Source organism: Motacilla alba, chromosome 4A, assembly GCF_015832195.1.
Source record: "Motacilla alba alba isolate MOTALB_02 chromosome 4A, Motacilla_alba_V1.0_pri, whole genome shotgun sequence".
NCBI classification, from domain to species: Eukaryota; Metazoa; Chordata; class Aves; order Passeriformes; family Motacillidae; genus Motacilla; species Motacilla alba.
In genome coordinates this window covers 12978651-12998926 of record NC_052045.1, presented here as the reverse complement: position 1 = coordinate 12998926, position 20276 = coordinate 12978651, and the positions used below count along the sequence as shown (strand labels likewise).

Here is a 20276-nt window from a genome sequence, read left to right as displayed (position 1 = left end):
CCACTGTTTACAGCAGAGCTGGGGAGGATTTTTTCAGCTAAATTGTTCTTCATATTTTTCCTCACAAATGCCACTTTGTCCAAATTGAAACCATTTGTGGACAGAACTGGTTCTGATTAATTTCCAATTAAAAGCTTCAAAATGATACTTTTAACATTTCAAAACAGAAAATAGCCATTTAATCATGAAAGCAGTTTTGAAATTTAGAGGCAACTTGCAGTAAAATACCACTAAAGTGATAATTTTTTTAAAATTGAAATCAGACCTTTTATGATCAGAAAAAGTGACATCCTGTGATGCATTTCCTCTGAAAGTTTGAGGAAGATTTTCATTTTTTTTTAAATGTGTTGTCAGTAGTCACTGAAATATTTTTGCTAAATATTCCCATTATCAAATAACTGCTTCCCTTGAGATCTAGCCTTAATCTTGACAGAGCTATTATTTGTCTCCAGGTACTGTTGGGAGCAATCCCCAGACAAGAGAAATTAGCAATAAAAGCTTCTTCTCCATTTCTGAAGACTTTGCAGGGCAGTTTAGGACCTCCCTCTTTCCTCATAAGCTCCATGTGCTCTGTGCTGTGAAACACCCCAGGTCATGCTCACATCCTCTGGGACAAGCAGTGGCTGCTGTGCAGGAATGGCCAGGCCAGGCCAGTGCCGTGGTTTGGACAATGTTTTCTGCTTTGGTCAGAAATGCTGGGCTGTGAGCTGTGGTTTAGAGTCTGTGCTCCACTGAATCTCTGTGCCTCCCTTGCAAAACAGTGATTACAGTAACCAGATGAGGGCTGTAATAATGTGGGTAATACTTTGCAGAGAACTTGTAAAACTTGATTGAATTTTCACTGTGCGTGCTGACTTCTCAGCAAGGGAGCTGAGTGATTGTTTTCAGAGGGCACACACAGATAGCCTCAGTCCTGGTACTGCCACTTTGTATGGGAACTAAGATACCAGTCAGTCTGAGCAAGGCTGGAAAGACCTGGGCTTTATTGTTGCTCGGCAATCTTTTTGTACAGGGTTTTACAAGGTGCTACACAGACGTGAAAGGCAGAATGAGTAAGCAGGTAAGGAAAGTCAACTTGTGCAACTAAAATATATAAAAACAAAAGCATTCAAGCAGATCCTTACTAAAAATTTTATTTATACTACTGTCTGAATCCCAAGCCACGTTCCCTAAGCAGCTTGGGAGGGATCAATTTCATTAAAGCATCAAGCCAAAATATTTTTCTTTCTTATTAAAATATTGAAGGTCCCTCTAAAGATAAGCAGCCATTTTTACTCTGAAGAATTTACTTTGTAGAATAAGTTTCAGTGGTAATTAAACCACTTCTTTGTGACCTACATCTGCTTTTACTAAAATTTATTCTCTCTTTTATCAAATTATTTTCAAGCTGCTGGTTGGAACCTACCAATCATCCACCAGCCACTTAATTATGGGACCAATGTGCAGAGCTTTTCTGCTCCATGCACTGTAGCTCTTGCAATGAGAAGGGGGAATGTTGAGCCATGTGTCATCAATATTGATGTACTTGCACCACCTGTATTTACATTTTGGTTTTGTACTTACAGAACTCTTCAAAAGCCTCACAGGCCCCCTCACCTTGGGGCGGCAATGGAAAGTGAGTATTTTCTCCTGAATACTTCTGTCTGGGAACAAGTGGTTCCAAGAGGAAGGGAAGTTTTTTTCTGCCTCTAAAGGCAAAGGACAGGTGATGGGATCGGTGTTTTGGCAGCTGCAGGTATATTTCAAACATGTATAATGTATAAACTGTTCTGGGCTATAGAATTGATCATGCAGCTGCCTTGGGCTCGTGGGGGTGAGGTGCTCCCACTGGACTAAGCTAGATCCCCCTGTGAGCCATCCAGTGTGGGTAGGAAGGAAGAGCTGAATCACACCTTGATCTGTGCAAAGCCTCCTTAAGTCTAAAATCAGACATGGTGGGTCTGTGCTGAATTCTTTGACAGTTTACTTCTCAAGCCAAATGAAGGCCATAAAAATATCAGTTAATTAGCTGGCAAGTACCATGACACTTAAGGAAGCCAAAGTAAAGTTAACCTTCATTGCAATGATTTTTCAATGATTCGTTCAGCAATGAAAGACCAATGAATATTTCATTGATATATGGTAAGTGCTGTTTAATAAAACTGAAGGTATAATAGTTGTGAAAATGTGAAGGCACTTAGTCAGCCAATTATCAGTGGCTTCATATTAACGTTAAAACACCCTCACCTCAGATATGAAGTCAGGGTAATGCAGTTATGATCAGAGGAGGTGCATTGCTCCTGCATCCTTGCCTTTATCTTGCAATGGCTGTTGCCAGCTGAATCTCCTGTTTCTTTGTCCTCGTCACACATTCAGACACAAGTAAGACAAAGGAGAAGGACTTCACCATTTTTTTCCATCTTTATTTGAGTAGGCTAAATTCTAGGTGAAAATTATTATTGTTAATGGTCTCTTTCCGGTGGTTCAGAAGAAGAAATTACTATTAGACATGCCAGGAAAACAAAGAAGGAGGGGTTGAAGTGTAACACACAAAGAACTGAAGTTTTCAAACAGACTTTGTTTCAATCAGCGCAAAACCAAACACTCCAACATTTTGCCTAAAGTGAAATATTGCCTCAAATAATTCAAAATTTTTGGGGTATAGATATGTATATATATACACACCCCAAATACTCAAAGTTATTTTGAATATGTATGTATAGAGCTATCAAAGTATAGATTCTAACAGAAACTAAAGTGATGAAATAAGAAATCACTTTAAATAAAAACTGAAAAGATATTTTAACGCTGGAAAAGCAACTAGTAAATTAAATTATTCATTATGTGCCAGTTTTTCCAGGCATTGAAGTGGCAGTGAAACCTTGTATTGTAATAAAATACATAAATGTTAACATAACATTTTAGTGATCAAATAGACCACTGGAGCATAACATCTCTTTTGTTGCTTGAAAAGGGGCTTGTGCATAAACATTTCATGGAGCAGAAGTTATCCTTTTATTCCTGTCCTATAATGGACCCCTATGAAGTGTGTGCTCTGCAGGTGATGACATCTCCCTCGCTATTTCAAGGAGCTATTAGGTGTCCAGGATTGAGAATAAGTGGGTTTTGACTGGAGGAGAAAATTCTTGTCTGGCCACAAAGTAGGCAGCAGAAACCCAGCCTTCAGGTCAGCATCTCTTCTAACATGACACCCAGCTGATCAGTCTGTTCCCACTAACTTTGGAGATAAGGAAAGAAAGCTCTGAAAGTGCACATCTCTGTCTTTTATTCAGAGCAGGAAGGACTTGACATGTGAAAGTAACTGCGTAACAAGGCCATGTTACAAGAGCATTATTGTGACACCTGTGACCCCACACACAGAGAGCACAGTCCACACTCAGGTCGTGTGTCCCCTCTGTGGAGCCTCAGAGGAAAGCAGCTCTCCAGCTGGCTCAGAGCTGCCATCTATCTCAGGTGGCTCCCAGTGACTCCAAGGTTTGTCACAGGCCTGGTGCTGCCATTGGCAGCTTCTGCTCTGCCCTCCCCAGGGCTACTTTCTCTACAGTTGCCTCTTAATCCCCTGCAAATTTGTGTCAGATGGGAAGAGAATTCACACACCACAGAAAAAAAGACCAAACACCTTCCAGCATATGGCATCACTGGAGGTGGAGCAGCAGCCTGGTGCAGGATGGAGGGAAGTGGGGTAATCTCAAGTATTTTTTTTAACAAAGCAAAGCTTATCCATTGCCATGGAGTGTAGTCTACTCAGGATCTCAGATCCATCAAAAATCACAGCTTGGCTTACTGGAATTTCCACATACTTGTTTGAAAGGGTTGTGAACCTCTACAAGTTGGCCCGGGTTCATCCTGGCAATGAAACAAATTTTCTCTGGTTTCATTACAGAAATGTTTCCCACCTCTAGCGACAGAAAGCACAAAATACAGAGATTTAGTAGACTCACCACAGTAATAATGGCTGTGCACAACAGGGTAAATCCAATGAACAATGTGCTTTATTTGGCAGAAGTGCGTCAGCTGGTTGTAAGTGGCTCTAACAAAATACTCTTGGTCTCCTCAGATACTTATCATTTTTAACTGCTCCCAGACCTAATCTAGTATAGTTCAGCTCTTCTGTGCTATAAAAGACACTGTGGCAAGTCAGGTAACCAGGATGTTTTGAGACTTAAAAATAAAGCATTTGTGCATGAGGACATGCTTAAACTCTAACCCGTAAGCTGGGTAAAAAGCTACAAGCTGCCAAATCAATGTGATCTCCAGCTCTGGAACAAGAATGTTTCACAGGAGCCTGTTGTTGAGCACAGGTTATTGTAGGGCACTGCTGGAAAATCTGTAGCAAAAGCTGTTGCCAACGATGCCTTTCAGCCGGAGGCTGTGCCGCTGTGTCAGTCTGTCCTGCAGCACCTCGAGGTGGCAGCAGGTCCGTGCCCAGGCAGGGCCATTGACAGTGGCATTTAAAGCCAAGAGGCCAAGCCCTTCTGTCCTGGGCTTTGGATCAGGCTCAGTGACTGATCTTGATGCTGTTGCACAGCACGAGGCATCTACAGGTGCATGTCCAGGGAGGGGTTGCAACATCCCTGTCTGGAGAGTTTTGGTCTCTTTGCTTCATGCAGAGAGTGCCAGGAGTGTCTTGGCCCTGCATCTCAAGTGTATTCCACAGCAAATAGAATGCTTTTGTTTAGGCAAGTGCTTCCAGATGGGTGAATGAAATTACATCCAGCTGGGGCTGGTCACCAGTGGTGTTCCCCAGGGCTTGGTACTGTTTCGTGTCTTTATTGATGATCTGGAGCCCCCTTGATCTTGAAGGGGATCAAGAGCACCCTCAGTCAGTTTGTGGATGACACCAAGTTGGGCATGAGGGTGGCTTTTTTTACTTCTCCCAAGTAACAAGTGATGAGACAATAGCCTCAAGTTGTACCAGGGGAGGTTTAGATTGGAGAGTAGGAATAATTTCTTCCCCAAAAGGATTGTCAGACACTAGAATAGGCTACCCAGGGACTTGGTTGAGTTGCCTTCCCTGGAGATATTTAAAAGTGATGTCGACATGGCATGTGGGGACATGGGCTAGTGGTGGACTTGATAGTTCTGGATTAACTCGATGATCTTAAAGGTATTTTCCAACCTGAACAAATCCATGATCCTATACATTTTCAAAGAGAATAGTTGTTCTGTGAGCATTCAGCACTACACAGCTCTAAACAAGAGCGTGCTGTGCTGACCGCTGCACTGCCTGCAGCCAGCAGGTGATTCCTAATTGATGGTGTTAGAATTAAAGGAAAATCTATATTAGAACATTAGTGCCTCACTAAGTAGGTAACTTAAAACACTGCGCTGTGCAGAACTGTGTGGATGAACGGTAGGCAATTAGAACAAATCTCCATAGCCTTAAAGAATCCTATGGAGATATTCATAATCCTGCAGTACCCTCAGGTCCTAATACTGCTCTACAGGGTGCTTTTAAGACTTGCTCTTTACTTATTGTGGTGACTGTTTTTGGAGCAAACTGTCATTGTGGTTTCCAGAAAATACTTTGATAATAAGCCAATATTGCACATTGAGTGTTTTCTAACTGCCATTGCAGCTTCTGGCAGCAGGTAGAAAAATCATTACAGCTATGAGATGTTTCTTTCTCTGAAAGATTGCTCTATTTTTATGATAGATTTTTTTTTTAATAACAGGCTCATTTAAAGGGAGAATTAAATCCCTTTTTATTCTGTCCTTTCTCATAAAGTCAGGAGGTACCCCTGCATGCTCCCCCTTTACTGGGGTGCAGAGTTAACTTTTCAAGAGCATTTAGGATGGCAGTGAAGTGGGGGGTGTGAGGGGGACTCACTCTCTCTCTGCCTCTTGCAGGAGCACAGAAACCCCCTCGCCCATGTCCCTGAGCCCATCCCCTGTCAGCTCTGCTGGAAGCAGCTTGGGCACCGCGGGCTCGTCCTCGGCGGGGACCATCACCATCCCCCAGCGCATCCACCACATGGCTGCCAGCCACGTCAACATCACCAACAACGTCCTGCGCAGCTACGAGCACTGGGACATGGCTGACAAGCTGACCAAGGAGAACAAAGGTGCCGCCCTCTCTGCTTTCTCTGTGTCCCCTTTGGCTCCCCAGCTTTAGCTTTCCCAGTGCTCTCTGGATTTGGACCCAGAACCACCGCATCTAAGAGCACAACTGTGACAGCTTGAGCAAACAGACCAAATCTGCTTGCTGGTCGCTGTAGCCAATGCGTATCTTCTCTTGTCAGGCACAGAGGGGGATGTGTAACACACGCTGAACATGGGGTTATCAGAGCAGCTGGCAAATAATTTAGTGAACGCAAGCCCCAAGTGATGAGAGCTTTTAAGTCTGCAAATTCGTTCACAGTTTCAGCCTCTCATAGAGCACCGAGGTTATTTTCAGATTGCTCTGTCAACGGGTGTAAGACTATTAAAATGCTAGCTAGAATAATAACCAAACATCAGATGTTATGTTTATGTGGGGAGTCCGATTAGGAGATGTCCACTGAAAGCCATGACCTTGACTCTCCTATGATTGGATTGCAGATCTGTTTGTTTATTCCTAACAACAAAATGTAAGTCTTTACCACAGTCATTTCAAAGGAGTTTTGGCAAGCAGTTTGTGACTGGATTGTATCAAGTATAGTGGAGTGACTGAGATCTAACTGAGGAACAAATTTGGCCTGTTGTTGGCCAGCTGTAAACTTCCCCATGACAATATAATTATTCAGATTCCAGCTTTGGGCTTACACAAATCACTGAGAAAGCTTCCTTTGACACTAGAGGTACAGAGCCTAACTAGGAAATAGTCTCATTGTAAGTTGTCTCATTCTCTTAAATTATAGTGAGATTTCAGATGGCCGACTTGTCCTGACAAATGTGCTTGCTGTATGCAGTTTGATCTTACTCCCATTAATGTCAGTGGCAAATTTCCACTGATTTAGAGAAACTGAGCTTGAGATTTATGGAGTTTTATGTCTGAATGGTGGGTCATAATGATCCATCCCTGGATGAGGAACAATAATAGAAGTTCTGTCCAGTCCTCCCCACTGCTTCTTGTCTTTGTTCACATTGATTAATTTAGTAGCAGTGCAGTCATTTTGGATTTTTTCCATAGCTGCATCCATTTTCACAAAATGTGAAAGCGATTCCCTGTCAAATGTAATGCAGAATGTTACAGTGGGAATGCAGAAGGATGCCCTGATAGGAGGAAGAGATGGTGATAATCTTGTAATTAGCCCTGTGTGTTGTGGAGTTGTTAAATGTTCTACTTGATATTAAATCAAAATAGCTCAGGCATTCAGCCAGCAGACAGAAAATGTACCCAGCCACTGCTGTTATCAGTCCTAGAGCTGGATGAGAAAAAACCTGCTGATTCTCTTTCTGCATTTTCCTCCCTGCTCTCTTCTTTGTTCTCATTTTGATTTATGATCAAATAAACCCAATTCTGCAAAGCCATATAGGAATACTCTTTATTCAGATGAGCAGTCCCTTTGACTTTACTGGGACTGGATGCATGAATAAGGGTTTCTCACATGAGCAAGACATTTAAGGTTGCGACCTGTTCTTTCATATCTTGTTTCACAACCTGCAGACGCGTTACAGGGAATGCAAAGTTCATGTTACTTCAAATTTCATTTAAGTATTGTAAACCATTGGAGAGAGATCAGAGTTTCCTACATGCTATAGCATGTCTGCCTTTATGTATTTTCTGGAAAGATACCTCATTTCTAATTAAGTACTTGATTTAAAGTTGCATGCTTAAACACAAATTGCAATTTGAAAAATTCATGGTGTAGCAAAAAGTATATGAGAACTGCTGTGGTACTCTGCAGGTCTCCATCATACCACATGAGGGATTCTCTTTAAAAAAGGATGCATTCAAGACACTTTGACATGAAAAATGGTGCTGTGTTTCATGAAAACTGGCTGTAATTGTTTCACTAGATGTCATCTACACCTCTCAAATAATTCAAAGCACCCTTATCTGGGTGCTGGAACAGGACTCACCGCATTCTCCATAGTGATCTCCAGCCCACCTTTGCCAGCTGTCTCAGCTCTGGTGCACTGCCCAAGCTCTGCTGCACTGGCCTGTGGACTGAGGGTTCAAAACTGCCCCATGACAGCAAACAGGAGAGTGCAAACCCCAGACTGTGCTGTGAGTCCCAGGTCCTGATTTGGCCTCTCCCTCAGGAGCTTGGGCAGCCAGTTCATTACAAAAATTAGATTTTCCCCCCTCCCATTGAAATGAGAATATCAAACCAAAAACCCCACACACCTGCAAAGAAAGCATGATAAGATAAAAATTTAGTTCCTTAGGAAAAAAAAACCTAAAAACAAACCCAACCAGATTCAGTCACTTTTGTGAGTTTTTGTGGTCAGCTCTAATTGTTTCTGTTGTCTTCTGAATCACAGGGTGTGTCTTGCAAAGAATATGTCCTTGATGATCTGTCCTGAGATGGGCATAAAGCCGTGGTCTAATAGCAATTACCTCGGTCTTACTGCTGACATTAGTGTTTCTTAGGTCATGCCCATGCAGTCACAAGGAATTTCCTCCACACTGTAGGAGCTGTGCAGCTGCCCCTTGTCTGCCGCTGTCAGCTTAGGTTTTGTGCTCCTCTGAGTCTGCCTGCACGCTCCCAGTTTGAACTTGACTCATGTTCAGCTGGCTCAGAGCAGCAGACAGAAGCCTTTCTTTGTCAGCCTGACAAAAGATGTGCCATTAAAATAAAAATGCATAGCAAGAGGGAGAGCGGCAGAACTGTGACCTGCCAAGCTGATCTGGATTGAAAAGGAAAGCAGGAACACACTGCCATGTACCTCTGGTGGAATCCCCTGGTCCGTGGAGTTGAGAGTGTGGGGAGAATAGATGGAGTTTGGCATAAATCTGCATCTCTAGCAGCCAAACTAAACTGCAGATTTCCCAAAGCCCATGGGATCGTTTGGGTTGGAGCACCTAAAGTGGTGTTGTTCACCATCTAGAACATCAGACTCTCAAGAGCAGACTTTACAAGAGCGGGTAATTTTTTTTATGCTTCTGAAGAAAGCAGGACTTCTCTACAGTAGAAAACCACCAGCTCTGTAGGGAGCAAGACCTGTTCTCTCACACATAAATTTATTAAGTGGCTTCAGTGCTTGTAGCTTTTTCAAGAAATGTTAACCTGAAATTAGGCTTTAAGGTGAATTCTCAGTGTTTAAAGCAATTATTGTTTATTTGAGCCTAGAATGAGATCTCTAGAATTCAAGCAAGATAGTGCACTATTTCATTTCAAAATGTATTGATTTTGCACTGGAGGAGATGAATGAAAGACAGAGAAAGGAAGATTAAAAGTAGCTGCTGGCTGCAGCATCTGAACAGCACTGGTGCTAGCCCTGAGCTCTCATTATGCTTGCCTCCAGCCAAATCACTTTGTGCTCTGATACTGCTGTAGCTCCCAAGCTGACCAGGGTCAGGCTGTCAATACTTGGATAGAAGACCTCAAAGCAGCACTTATTCGCTGAAGAAAGTACTGATAATGATTTTGTACCCAGCATCTGCTTTCTTGAAGTGCAGCCAATGCAGTGCTGGCTGGCTCAGTGCACTGGATTGCAGACAGGGTGAGAATGTGAGGGCTCAGCCATTCCTTACTGTGATTGTTGGTTGTTATCTGAGCTCTGAGGGGCTTTAGCTGAGAGCGGGTTCCCACTTGCCTAAATATAGTGTAAGTGTTGTGTATGTGGGAATGCCTGTGCCCCAGCAAGCATAAAGAACTGTGGGAGAATACAGGACACAATTCAGTTCTCCATTGACAGCAATTAGGAAAGGTCTGTTGGCCCTAACAGGATTAGTCTTTCACCCAGAGAGCATCTAACACATGACATAAAGTAAACTGGTGTGTCGCTTCCTAACTGGGGCTCTCTGTTTAGTGACCTCCTGTTAACCCTTCCTAACCAGGAATTCCAGGGTTGGGATTCTTCCCCCTTAGGGGGTTCCCGTCTCCAAGGAGTTATTTTCCTGCTGTGTTGTCTCTCTCCTCTTCCTCCCCAGCTCCCATCCCACACTCATCCTTTAGGGCCTGCAGCTGCAGCAGGATGAGCAGAGGGCTGAAAGTGCTGCAGTGTCAGTAACAGAAATTAGAGGGTGGGGAAAGGAGCAAGAAAGGTCTTCCAGCCTGGAAAGATCCAGTCTAGCCCTTCATGTCTGGGAAAGAGCACAGCATAGAAAAGTGATGCAAGATTTCATTGCCAGCTATTTAAATGATACAGTCAGCAAACTTAACCTTGAAAAACTGACAGTGCAGATGATCAGAGTTAAAGGAAGTCTGCTGGCAACCACTCACACCATCCTGTGGTAGAGTTCCAGCATGGATAATCTAATTTGGTTTGTTTCAATATATTGTTGTTGTTTAAATTCTTTCTTACGCACCATGTGCTCATGTGCACAACTGTCCTTAGAGCTCACTAATACACTGTGCTGCTTCTGTGTGGGAAATCATGGTAATACCTCTATTTCTGTACCATTGCCTGAAAAATTGCTTCTGTTTCTTGTGTATTGCAGAGTTCTTTGCAGAGCTGGACTCAGTGATGGGACCCTTAACACAACACAGCAGTATGACCAATCTGGTTCGTTACGTTCGCCAGGGACTCCACTGGCTCCGCATTGAGGCTCATTTGTTGTAGTGACTGCTGCCCTGCTCATGACATCCCCATTCTTCTACCTCTACCAGCGCAGAGACGATCACTGGTGGAACTCCACTCATTTTTGGAAGTTTATTCATGTAACTTCATTTTTATTGCCTTTTTTAATATCCTATCTATTGGAAGTAGAAGTCACCATAAATGAAACTTATGACTCAAGAGCAGTATGTGTTGTACCATCTAATCATCTTTGACAATTTTCTATGCCTTGTGTCTCCTGGATCCTGCCATCCTTATGTGCTTTATGGAACGGTACATTCCCTGCAGTGTTGTTTTAAGTCCATGCTGCCTTCAAGTGAAAACAAAAAAAGCACTTTGAGAAGATATGGATTCCTGAGAAATAGTACAAAGCGTCTTAAAAATTTGAGGGTATATATGAGAAGTCCCTTCTGAAATAAATTAGTAGAAGTTATAGCTATTCATTCAAAATCATCTTCTGAACCTGAACCAAGCTTTTCGACGCTTAATTCTGGCATCATTACCTGACTCAGTACATTCCTAAGATTTCATACTCCCTATGGGTTTAATCTCTAAAAGAGAATGTTGAATATCTTACAGGTACATAATGTAAGATCACCAAAGGTGTTAAGAGGTAAAAAGTTGAAGGAATGCCTCATTAAAGAATGATGACACACTATGCAATGAGGTTTTGATATTCCATTCTTCCTGTTTATTGTTGGCTTAATAATTTCAGTAGGCAGCAGAATTTATTGCAATTTTTAGGCAGTTTCAAAATATTAGCTTTCTTAGCCTTATCTACCATTCCTGTACTAAATCTGTGAATTTTCTTTCTGTTTTACTGTTTAGTCTCAAACAAATACTTATCCAAGATTTTTCTTCATAGAACGATCTCTCCTTGCATAGTGACTCACTGAAAGCAGATTTTAACAGGACTGCTGCACTCTAAGCATTGATATTGTATGTAGAAGTCCATTAATAAGTGTATGCAGATTCTTCATGAACTATCTAGAAGTTTAACTAACCAGCTACTGTTGAAACATTATAATTCCATGTGGCATCAATTTTCACCTGTTTTGTTCATTTCAGAGCATTAGAAACAAACAGTATTATCTTGCTGTCTTGAAAACATTGTCAAATTAAATAAAATCACCAGATTTACCCAAAAGCAATATAACATTTGTTTAATAATGGCCACGAATACTTCAGTCAGATTACCTTTTTTCCAAGCTCTGCATCTGTTTACCCATGCTGTCATGTTTTGGACCATTCCTCTAATGCGTGAATAATAATGAGACAATTCAGATAGAATTTCAAAGCAATTGTGAATAAATTGCACCATTTCACTTTTGCTCTTTCCTCTTATTTTTTTTTCCCTGTTATAAACTGCACTGCTCTTCTGATGCCATTGCAAGAAGCACTGGTGCATGAAACAAAACAAAATGAATTTATATCAATAATTCACAAGACTTTAAATGGTCTCATCTCATTCTTGATATAACGCCTGCATACCTTACTGAACTGTAAATTCCATTTCTATAAACAGAAAATGCTCATAGCAATGTAAATATTATTCTGTCTCATCTCATTGAAATAATACAATATGTGTATTAAATGCCATCCAGATATTAGTTAATTGCAATTACCTTCTGCTATATAAACCTGTATATTCTTTAATCTGGTGAGCTATTGGATTCTACTCACTGGGTTGTGACCAGATAAATAGGACAAATTTGCATTTAAAAGGTTCAGACTGTTAAGATTTTTAGATCAGGCCTTGGATATTTGCAATAAGAGCAGTTTAAGGACTCTGCCCAGTGCACATTTAAGACAAACATTTCAGTAGCTGTTGCATATTAGCTCCCTGTAGTACTACCTTTTCTTAAAAAATCAATTATTCCTGACATTTTGATCCACAAAACTGTATTGTAAACATAGCCAATGTGCATCATTAGAGAAATCATCCAGTGTAGGGTTTCTGCAAAGGACGTTTGCAGAACATGCCCATCCTGTATTATCTGCACATTCCTGTTCCTGAAGTGGTTGATTTACCCTTATCTGTTCTCTGAGGGTTTCAGTAACACGGCTGAAACCTGAATCTGACACATTGGTCACGCCAACTCTGGCCCCAGTAGCTAATGAATAAAGCCACAGCAGTGAGAACTATTCAGAAATGTAGATGAATGGTGGTGATTGGGGTTTTTTTAAAGAGAAAGAAAATGAAACATTTGAAATAATTTTTTAACAGGTTGGGTACTTGAGATGAGCTAAGGTTGGGCTGATTTTGTCATAAGCCAGAGTTTTCCATTCTTTTTGCAAATAACTATTCAGTCTAATTAAGAGCATTGTCATCACTTGCTCCTTTAATGTAGATTGAAATCCAAGACTTCCATGCATTTACAAGGGATAGCAGCATCTTGAAAGACAGTCTTCAGACACAGGACTCTTCAGAGTTTGCTGCAGTCACTCAGTGATCACCATATATTATCTTTTCCCTGTTGCTTGTGGTAAACAGGCTCCTATCTCTAAATTTACCCCATGTTCACAATCTTTTGCTTAAACAGCTTAAGGAATTAGCCCTCCTGATTTTGCATCCTGTGACTTAGGTTGAAATGTATGCTGAATCAATGGTATGATGATAATAAGTCCAGCAGTCAAGTCTAGGATCACAAGCCAACTTACTATTTAGCAGTCTTGTTTCAAAAGCGGCTTAGAAACAAATTAAATATGGAGAGTAAATTACTGTCTTATCCCTGGGGATGATGCTTCTTTTGGGTTAGTTATTAAGGATTATTGCACTTTTACAGGCACTATATTCATCTCATTTCAATTGCCAACATGTCATCTTTGTGGAATCATTTTACCCCTTAAAATATTACTTCCAGCAGAGCTAATCAAATAAGATTGTTTGTTTGTTTCAATCCATGGGGAAGCAGTATGTCTGTGCTTGGGCATTTGCAATGTCTGCACTTAAAACTGCCCAAATTAAGCTTTCAGACTCGTGAACCAAGCACCAAAAATTACAAAATTGGCTTAAAATTGTGGTTTGGTTTTGTTGTTTTTTTTAAATAAACTCTTTGGTTCCTGTATTGCCTTCTGGATGGTGAGCTTTGGGACTGGTTTCATGACACATTTTCAGGCATTTTACAAGCATGCCAAGGGCTGGAACTGACACATTTCTTTTTAATAGTGATAAACTGGAACAGTGATGTAATCTCTTGACTTCTGTAGCTGGATTTAAGAAGGACACCAAGCTTTGTAGAACACTGCCAAAACTGACAAGACTGTCATTTGTGACCCCTGCCTGAGAAGGTTTGCGGCAATATCAAGAGTTCAGCAGTGAAGGGAGCAGGCCTGTAAAGGGCTAAACTCAGGCATTTGGGGTGCAAGACCCAAGGGCAGCAAAGTCCTAAATGCTCAAGAGAGGTATTTACATAGCACTTAACCTCCACTTCAAGGGCTGCAGCAGGTCTTAAGTATTTGACAATGTGCAGGCAGAATATCCAGCTCCAAATGCAGTGAACATCTCCAGCCATGTGACGTGTGTTGGGTGCTCGAGAGCTGGGAGCTGAGGGAAAGCCTTTTTGTGATGGTGTTGGTGGCAACTTTCCCAGCTTGCATCTGAATTTCACTTTTTCTTAGATGTTCTTTGGACTTTCAATTATTTCAATAGTCTCTCTGTGAACAGATTGCCTCATTTATAAATTATCTCCTTTGAAAAGTAGAGACAGGTCTGTTGATAGTTATGTGGGGGATTTTAAAAAGTAGGATTGGAGATCTTCATTCCTTCTTAAGAAACAAAATAAGCCAATTGAATCTGGAATTTAATTTCCATGCTTTTTTAAATATCACAGATTTTATTATGTTCTTCTGTTATGACAGTTTAGATTCACTGATGTTTTCAGGTACTTTGGAAAAACTGTTTCAGTGAGGTTTTATCAGCATTTAATGCTGTCTAAATCCAATTATTAATTTTGTGAGTGTAAATTAACAGATAACAAAAATTGGGCTGGTAGGGATTCTGACTTAAGTATTAACACACTTCATTACTTGGAGTTCAGGAGAAGCTCCATGCAGCATTGAAGCAAGCCCATGAGTGTGAGTGTGTGTACACATCTGCGTGGATTTATGTGAGGATTTGCAGCAGAAAGTTCCTGCTCATTACTTCATAGCACAGGAGAAAAGATGCGGTAGCTGTAAACAGAAAACACTCCTGCCACTTCTAGTGGTAGTGGCATTAATTCAAGTATTCCTCTGTAGTTTGTGCATAGTCCTGTTTGCATCTAGTGCCTCTTGCAGACAATGGGGGTGTGGCAGGACGTAGCAACAACTCTGTCATTTTAGTCCTGTGGTCCCTCAAGACAGTGTGAGAATGAATGTGCTGTGTCAGTGTGCTGTTTTTCGGGTTAACTCATTTGCCATAGACCAGCGTCTTGAAGTTTTAAGAAAGACAAAATATTTAACAAGACACCAAAGAAAATAAAGTTGCCATTCTGAGGCAAGCGCAGAAGTGTCACAACTGTAGGCAGGCTGCAGACCAAGGGCTCTTTGCAAAGGGCCTTTGCCTCTCAGCATCTTCCTGACCTCACCTGAATACACTGGGAGTGAGGCAAAGGGGATGAAGGTGGAAAACTAATCTATTTGTCCTTATGACATCTTCCAGCTTTACTTTACATGCTACTTTATAAATGCAAATAAAACAAGTCTTAATGCTGGGAGAGCTCAATTCCTCAGTTTCCAACAATCCTCCTGAACTTCCATGATATAACCAGGGCACACTAATGCATATAGCCATTCTCTGTTGTCTAACGAGATGAGTCTAAATAGGGGCATATTTTGGTTATGTCACTTGATATTTAGCCTAAATGTATAGGCTAAAAGCTATTAGGATCTCCTTCATTACTGAAACCTCTCTGTCACTGAATGCAAAATGTTCCTGCCTGACTTAGAGAGTAGTCATCTGCTCCCCAGTACCCTTGTCAGCCCTGCCTTTCTGATGGACTTCACAGCTTTCCTTAAGCTGTTTTGTTTCAGAGATGTTTTGTCTTCCAAGAGCAGGGATTCTGATCATCTCACACTACTTTAAACCTCATGTGGTGGCTGCTGAAGCCAGGATAGATTGTGTTCAGATCTTGTGTTGAACTCGGGGGAGCCTGTGGCTCTATAGAGAGATGAGAGCAAATTCAGGTGCAGATGAGTTAGTGCATAAAACTGGTGTCACATGAGAATCAAACCTGGCCTCATCAGGAGGCACAGCAGCAGAAGTACTGTGATGAAAAGCTGTTCCCAGAATCACAGGGTGTGTAGTGACATGTCAGGCAGCTCACTGGCACTGTAATGATATTAGGCAATGGTAAAGATGTCAAGAGTGGTTTAAAGAAAGTGGGGCAAGCTGCTGTGCCCTGGCACTGTGAATTTAAGCTGAGTGTGCTTCTTGGTAAAGGGGACTTATTACTGTTGATGTGTCCTGCAAAATAATACCTATACCATGGTATCCTGTGAAATCAGAATACAGCACCACTGCTTCCAATTCTTCAGTGCACCTCAGAGTGCCACCTCATGTCACAGAGAGGTAATTCTGGTCACTACCCTGAAGTCACCATCCAGTTAAACCATTATTTTTTACTTTATTTTTACAACAGAAGCAAGGACCAAACCCAAAGGCCCAGCAGCCACCTTAGGCAGCATTGTGTGACCTGATGTTGCCTCCCACAGGCTGTGGAGCCACACAGAGCTCCTGAGCCCTCAGCCTGCTCTGGGTGTTGGACTGCTACAGGTCTGTGTGATGTGGATCCCCACATAGCCCTGTCCACTGCACTGGGGAGCAGTGCTGTGCCCAGGAGGGACCCCAGCCCCACTGCCTGGGTGAGCAGAGCTGTGGCTCTGCAGTGCTTTCAGCTCCTGGTTCTGTGCAGCTGCAGCTGGACTGGGATTTGAGCACTCACTCATACTTGCACTGTCTGGAAAAGCCAATCAAGCTGACAGAAGCCATGCACACGGTGACAGAGCAGAACTCAGTCAATACCCACTGCACACAGAATTGGAATTTAAACCATGGTGTCCACAGGACCACTCATGTTTACAGGACTGCAGCTGAGTCCCACTGATGCCAGTCTAAAAAGTTATGTGAGTGGACAATGCAGCTGTTTGAGACTTGTTTTCTCCTTGATTTTAACTGAGTTCCTCTATCTGCAAGTCCCATAAGCCCTCTGTGCTAGATGTAAGTTTATTCACAGCTGTGTGAGTGTCACCCTTTTGTACCACATTGAAAGACCCTTCATGTATAGATAGCCCTAATTTCCACTCAGTTATTTTCTTCTCAGAATTCAAAGGAAGGTCAGATTCTGAGGTGAATTTAATTGTTTAATTGAACAACAGTAACTACAGTGGACCAAAATTTGAGTTAAGCAAATGTAGAATAACTTGGCTCAACTGGTGAAATTCATGGGACCAAATTCTGCTGTCATGTGGCATTAGTGCAAGTCTTACAGAGCTTGCTGAATACTGTTTATCAAAGGAGAAGCTGGGTAACAAAAATGGCATAGCCTTACTGGAGTTGTGTGTATTTGGCCAAAACTTGAGTTGCATTAACTCAAGTAATTAATGTAATCCCATCCATTTTTGTTCTGACTGGGCACTCATCTCAGTGAAAGTAGTTCAGGGTCTGTGTACTAGAGCTGGAATAACTGCAAGCATATTTGCTCTTCAACCAGACCATGTGTTGACTCAGCTCTGGCTCAGGGAAGCCACCACTGACTTCATGACAAGTAACAACGTTGTGGACACAGAGAAGCTTTTACCCACTGGCAGGAGACATTTACCCTTGAATTTATGAAATAACTGAGTAGTGGATAGCAACACAAATGTTTTGTGTATAACAGAGGTAGAGTACAAGTTCTTTAGCTGCTGTAAACTGGTAAAGGAGTACTGATTTCAGTGGAGTTAATCCAATATGCACACACCAAGGAGCAAACCCTCTCATCCCAGACTAATTTTTGCCAGTATATCTCTATGCAGATAAACTCCCAAAGCTTTTATCATCATGCCTTTTTACTGATCATGCCATTGAAATGATGAACATACCATAATCCTTGCCTGTGAGGAAATATTGTACATTGCAAAGCTATGCAGTGTACAGCACATCATAAAACTGCTTTAGACCACACAGTCTGGAGATGCATCTTCAGAAATGAGATGAGCAGAGCATCTTTTGATCTGATGGCGATTACACCTCACTCTGCACTTCCACAGCTGAGTTTTTCATACAGACTGAATGATGGCTGCATGCTTCTGATGGCTGTGGGCCAAAGCCTCAGCTGATGTGCCTCTAAGTAGCTCTGTGGATGTCAGTGCTGATTTACACCAGCCAAAAAACCAGTCCTCTCCCTTTTCATACTGTGCTGCATGCCCTAATGCAGCGTTAGAAATGCACACTGAGGCTAAGCCTATATTGAACTATTCTGATTCAGTACCAGATAATCCCTGCTAAAAAAATTGGAGGGTAATTTCTGCTTGCCATCTAAGCTTGCATATGTTTTGGTTTTAACTAAAGGCATGTTGCAATTTCATTACCTCCCAGTTTAAATATTTACTGGCATCAGCATTAGCTTGCATAGAAAAATGGCAAATAAATTCAAACATGTCATAAATGCTCTCAGTCTAGAGATGGAATCTGTTACTTTAGTTCAAAGACATTGCAGCAGGCTAAAGTGGTTATTCTAAGCCAATTGGGTTCTGTACATTTAGAAGTCATGGCAAATATTTATCTGGGCCCAATTATGCTGTTCTTCCCCTGAGCATCCTCGTGAGCAGGTTGCTCCACTGAAGTCCACAGAAGTAACTGTGTGAATTGGTGCTCAGCACACAGATTGCAAAAGCAGGCACTGAATATGTTAGGTTGCTGCAATCAGGGGTTTCATTTTAGCCATATGTATCATTTGAGGACACTTAAAAATTATGTACATTTTATCCAAGCTGACAGTCCTTGTATTTCCATAAAATATTGTATAACTTATTCCTGTCTGTATTTTTGACATCTCTGGATTGCATATCTTCTACTGAATCTTAAATGCTGTGTTTTTTTTAAACCCACATTCAAAAGGTCTAGGACATACCATCACAGAATATAAAAACAAGTCAAAGATCTGGTGATGTTTTTGCTTTGGTTTTGAGCTCTCCTTTGGTTTGCGTTTTGGCTTGGCTGTGGTACTCCCAGCATTTTTGGAATGGCTCAACTCAATTCAAGTTTCTTCCTGTCTTTTAGGGAAAAAAAACCAAAATATGACTAAGGTTAAGGAAAAGCAATCCCAGCAACTTGGTGGCTGTTTGCTCTTTCTAGCTGTCCTGATTTTTTAACCCTGCCATGTTGGGAGTAGTCTAGTCTGTGGGTTCTCTCACCCACCACTTCTGGCTGTTGTGGCAAATACTATTTTTTTGCTTTTTTTTTTTCTTTTGTGTGTGTGTGTGTGCGTGCGCATGTATAATTAACCAAAATATCAGGAAAATTTATATATGCTTTCTTCTGGTTCCTGGAAATAGAGCAACATTGTGACCTTATGGTCTTCCAGCAAAAGTCAGATTTAATTTCTGCATTGCAGTGCAACTTAATTAGCTATTGGAATTAGATTATGGTTTACTAAATGGCCTTTTACCTTACGTTCTTCTGTTCTTACTTTTTATTTACTATTGAAGTAGCCTCTTCTTTTTCTCATGTGTGCAAGTATCATATCAATAATCATTGCAATTCCACAACGTGTCTTTGTTCTGAACAAGCATGTTATTCTTGTAAAGTTTTAAGTATAAGTTAAGATGTTTTGTACAGACCAAGGTAACTGTTAAACTGTCAAGCAATTACTGAAATGTTGTATAGTTATAAAAGTTTGATTTCTTTTGCTTTATATGTATAAAATTGTATCTTGCCTGTTTTGCTTTGTATTTCCAACGTGTTGCACAATTATGCATTTTGTTTACATTTGTTCCTTCTTCAGAAAAAAAAAAAAGAAATAACAGTAATACTTTATGTACAAACATTTTAAATGTACTTTTGTTGTTTTTAAACACAATGTCTCTGTATAAATAATATTGGTTGAACTGGTACATTCGTGTCTCTCATAGAGGGATTAATTATACTGCCAGTGCATTGAATTATTTAAAAAAAAAAAGTAAAATAAAATTTTTATGAAAATGTAACCCATTTTATCACTATAAATTATTCTGTCTTCTGCTATTTTCTCATTCTCCTCCCAGGACAGAATAAGTATGGTACAGTAAGTACTGTTTGTGGGAGAGCCGTCATCGTTTTAATTTTTAATCAATGCGTTTGTGTCATTGCGGCAACTTAAAATGACTTGATGTTAGAAAACAGTGGAGTGCTGATACCAGCTGTGAGGTAACAGATCAATAATGTGCTTTCCCCATCCCTGAGCAGCCTCAGTTGCAAGACAGCATCCTAAATCCTGTCTGTCCCAAAGGCAGCCCAGAGAGCAGAGGGGCCAGGCTTCCAAGGAGGGGTTTTTTGGACAAGCCCAGGGCTCCAGCATGACTGAAGTGGTGCCACTCAGTGTCACTGACCCTCTGCTGGGGTGACCAAAGCTGTGCCACTCGGTGTCACTGACCCTCTGCTGGGGTGACCAAAGCTGTGCCACTCG

The 20276-nt window shown here is 41.3% G+C and overlaps 1 protein-coding gene across 6 annotated transcripts in view; it reads left to right on the top strand.

The window, feature by feature from the left end:
• Positions 1 to 19818, top strand: part of AFF2 (AF4/FMR2 family member 2) — a 334300-nt gene extending 314482 nt beyond the window's left edge. For 5 of the 6 annotated variants that reach the window (XM_038164527.1, XM_038164528.1, XM_038164526.1 and 2 more), the window contains exons 19-22: positions 1013 to 1060; positions 1566 to 1615; positions 5851 to 6065; positions 10532 to 19818. In XM_038164527.1, coding sequence (XP_038020455.1) covers positions 1013 to 1060; positions 1566 to 1615; positions 5851 to 6065; positions 10532 to 10653 — 435 coding nt within the window. In that variant the 3' untranslated portion in view covers positions 10654 to 19818. The remainder of the gene's footprint in view (positions 1 to 1012; positions 1061 to 1565; positions 1616 to 5850; positions 6066 to 10531) is intronic. The other variant, XM_038164532.1, reaches the window with a different exon arrangement.
• Positions 19819 to 20276: the final 458 nt, after the last annotated feature.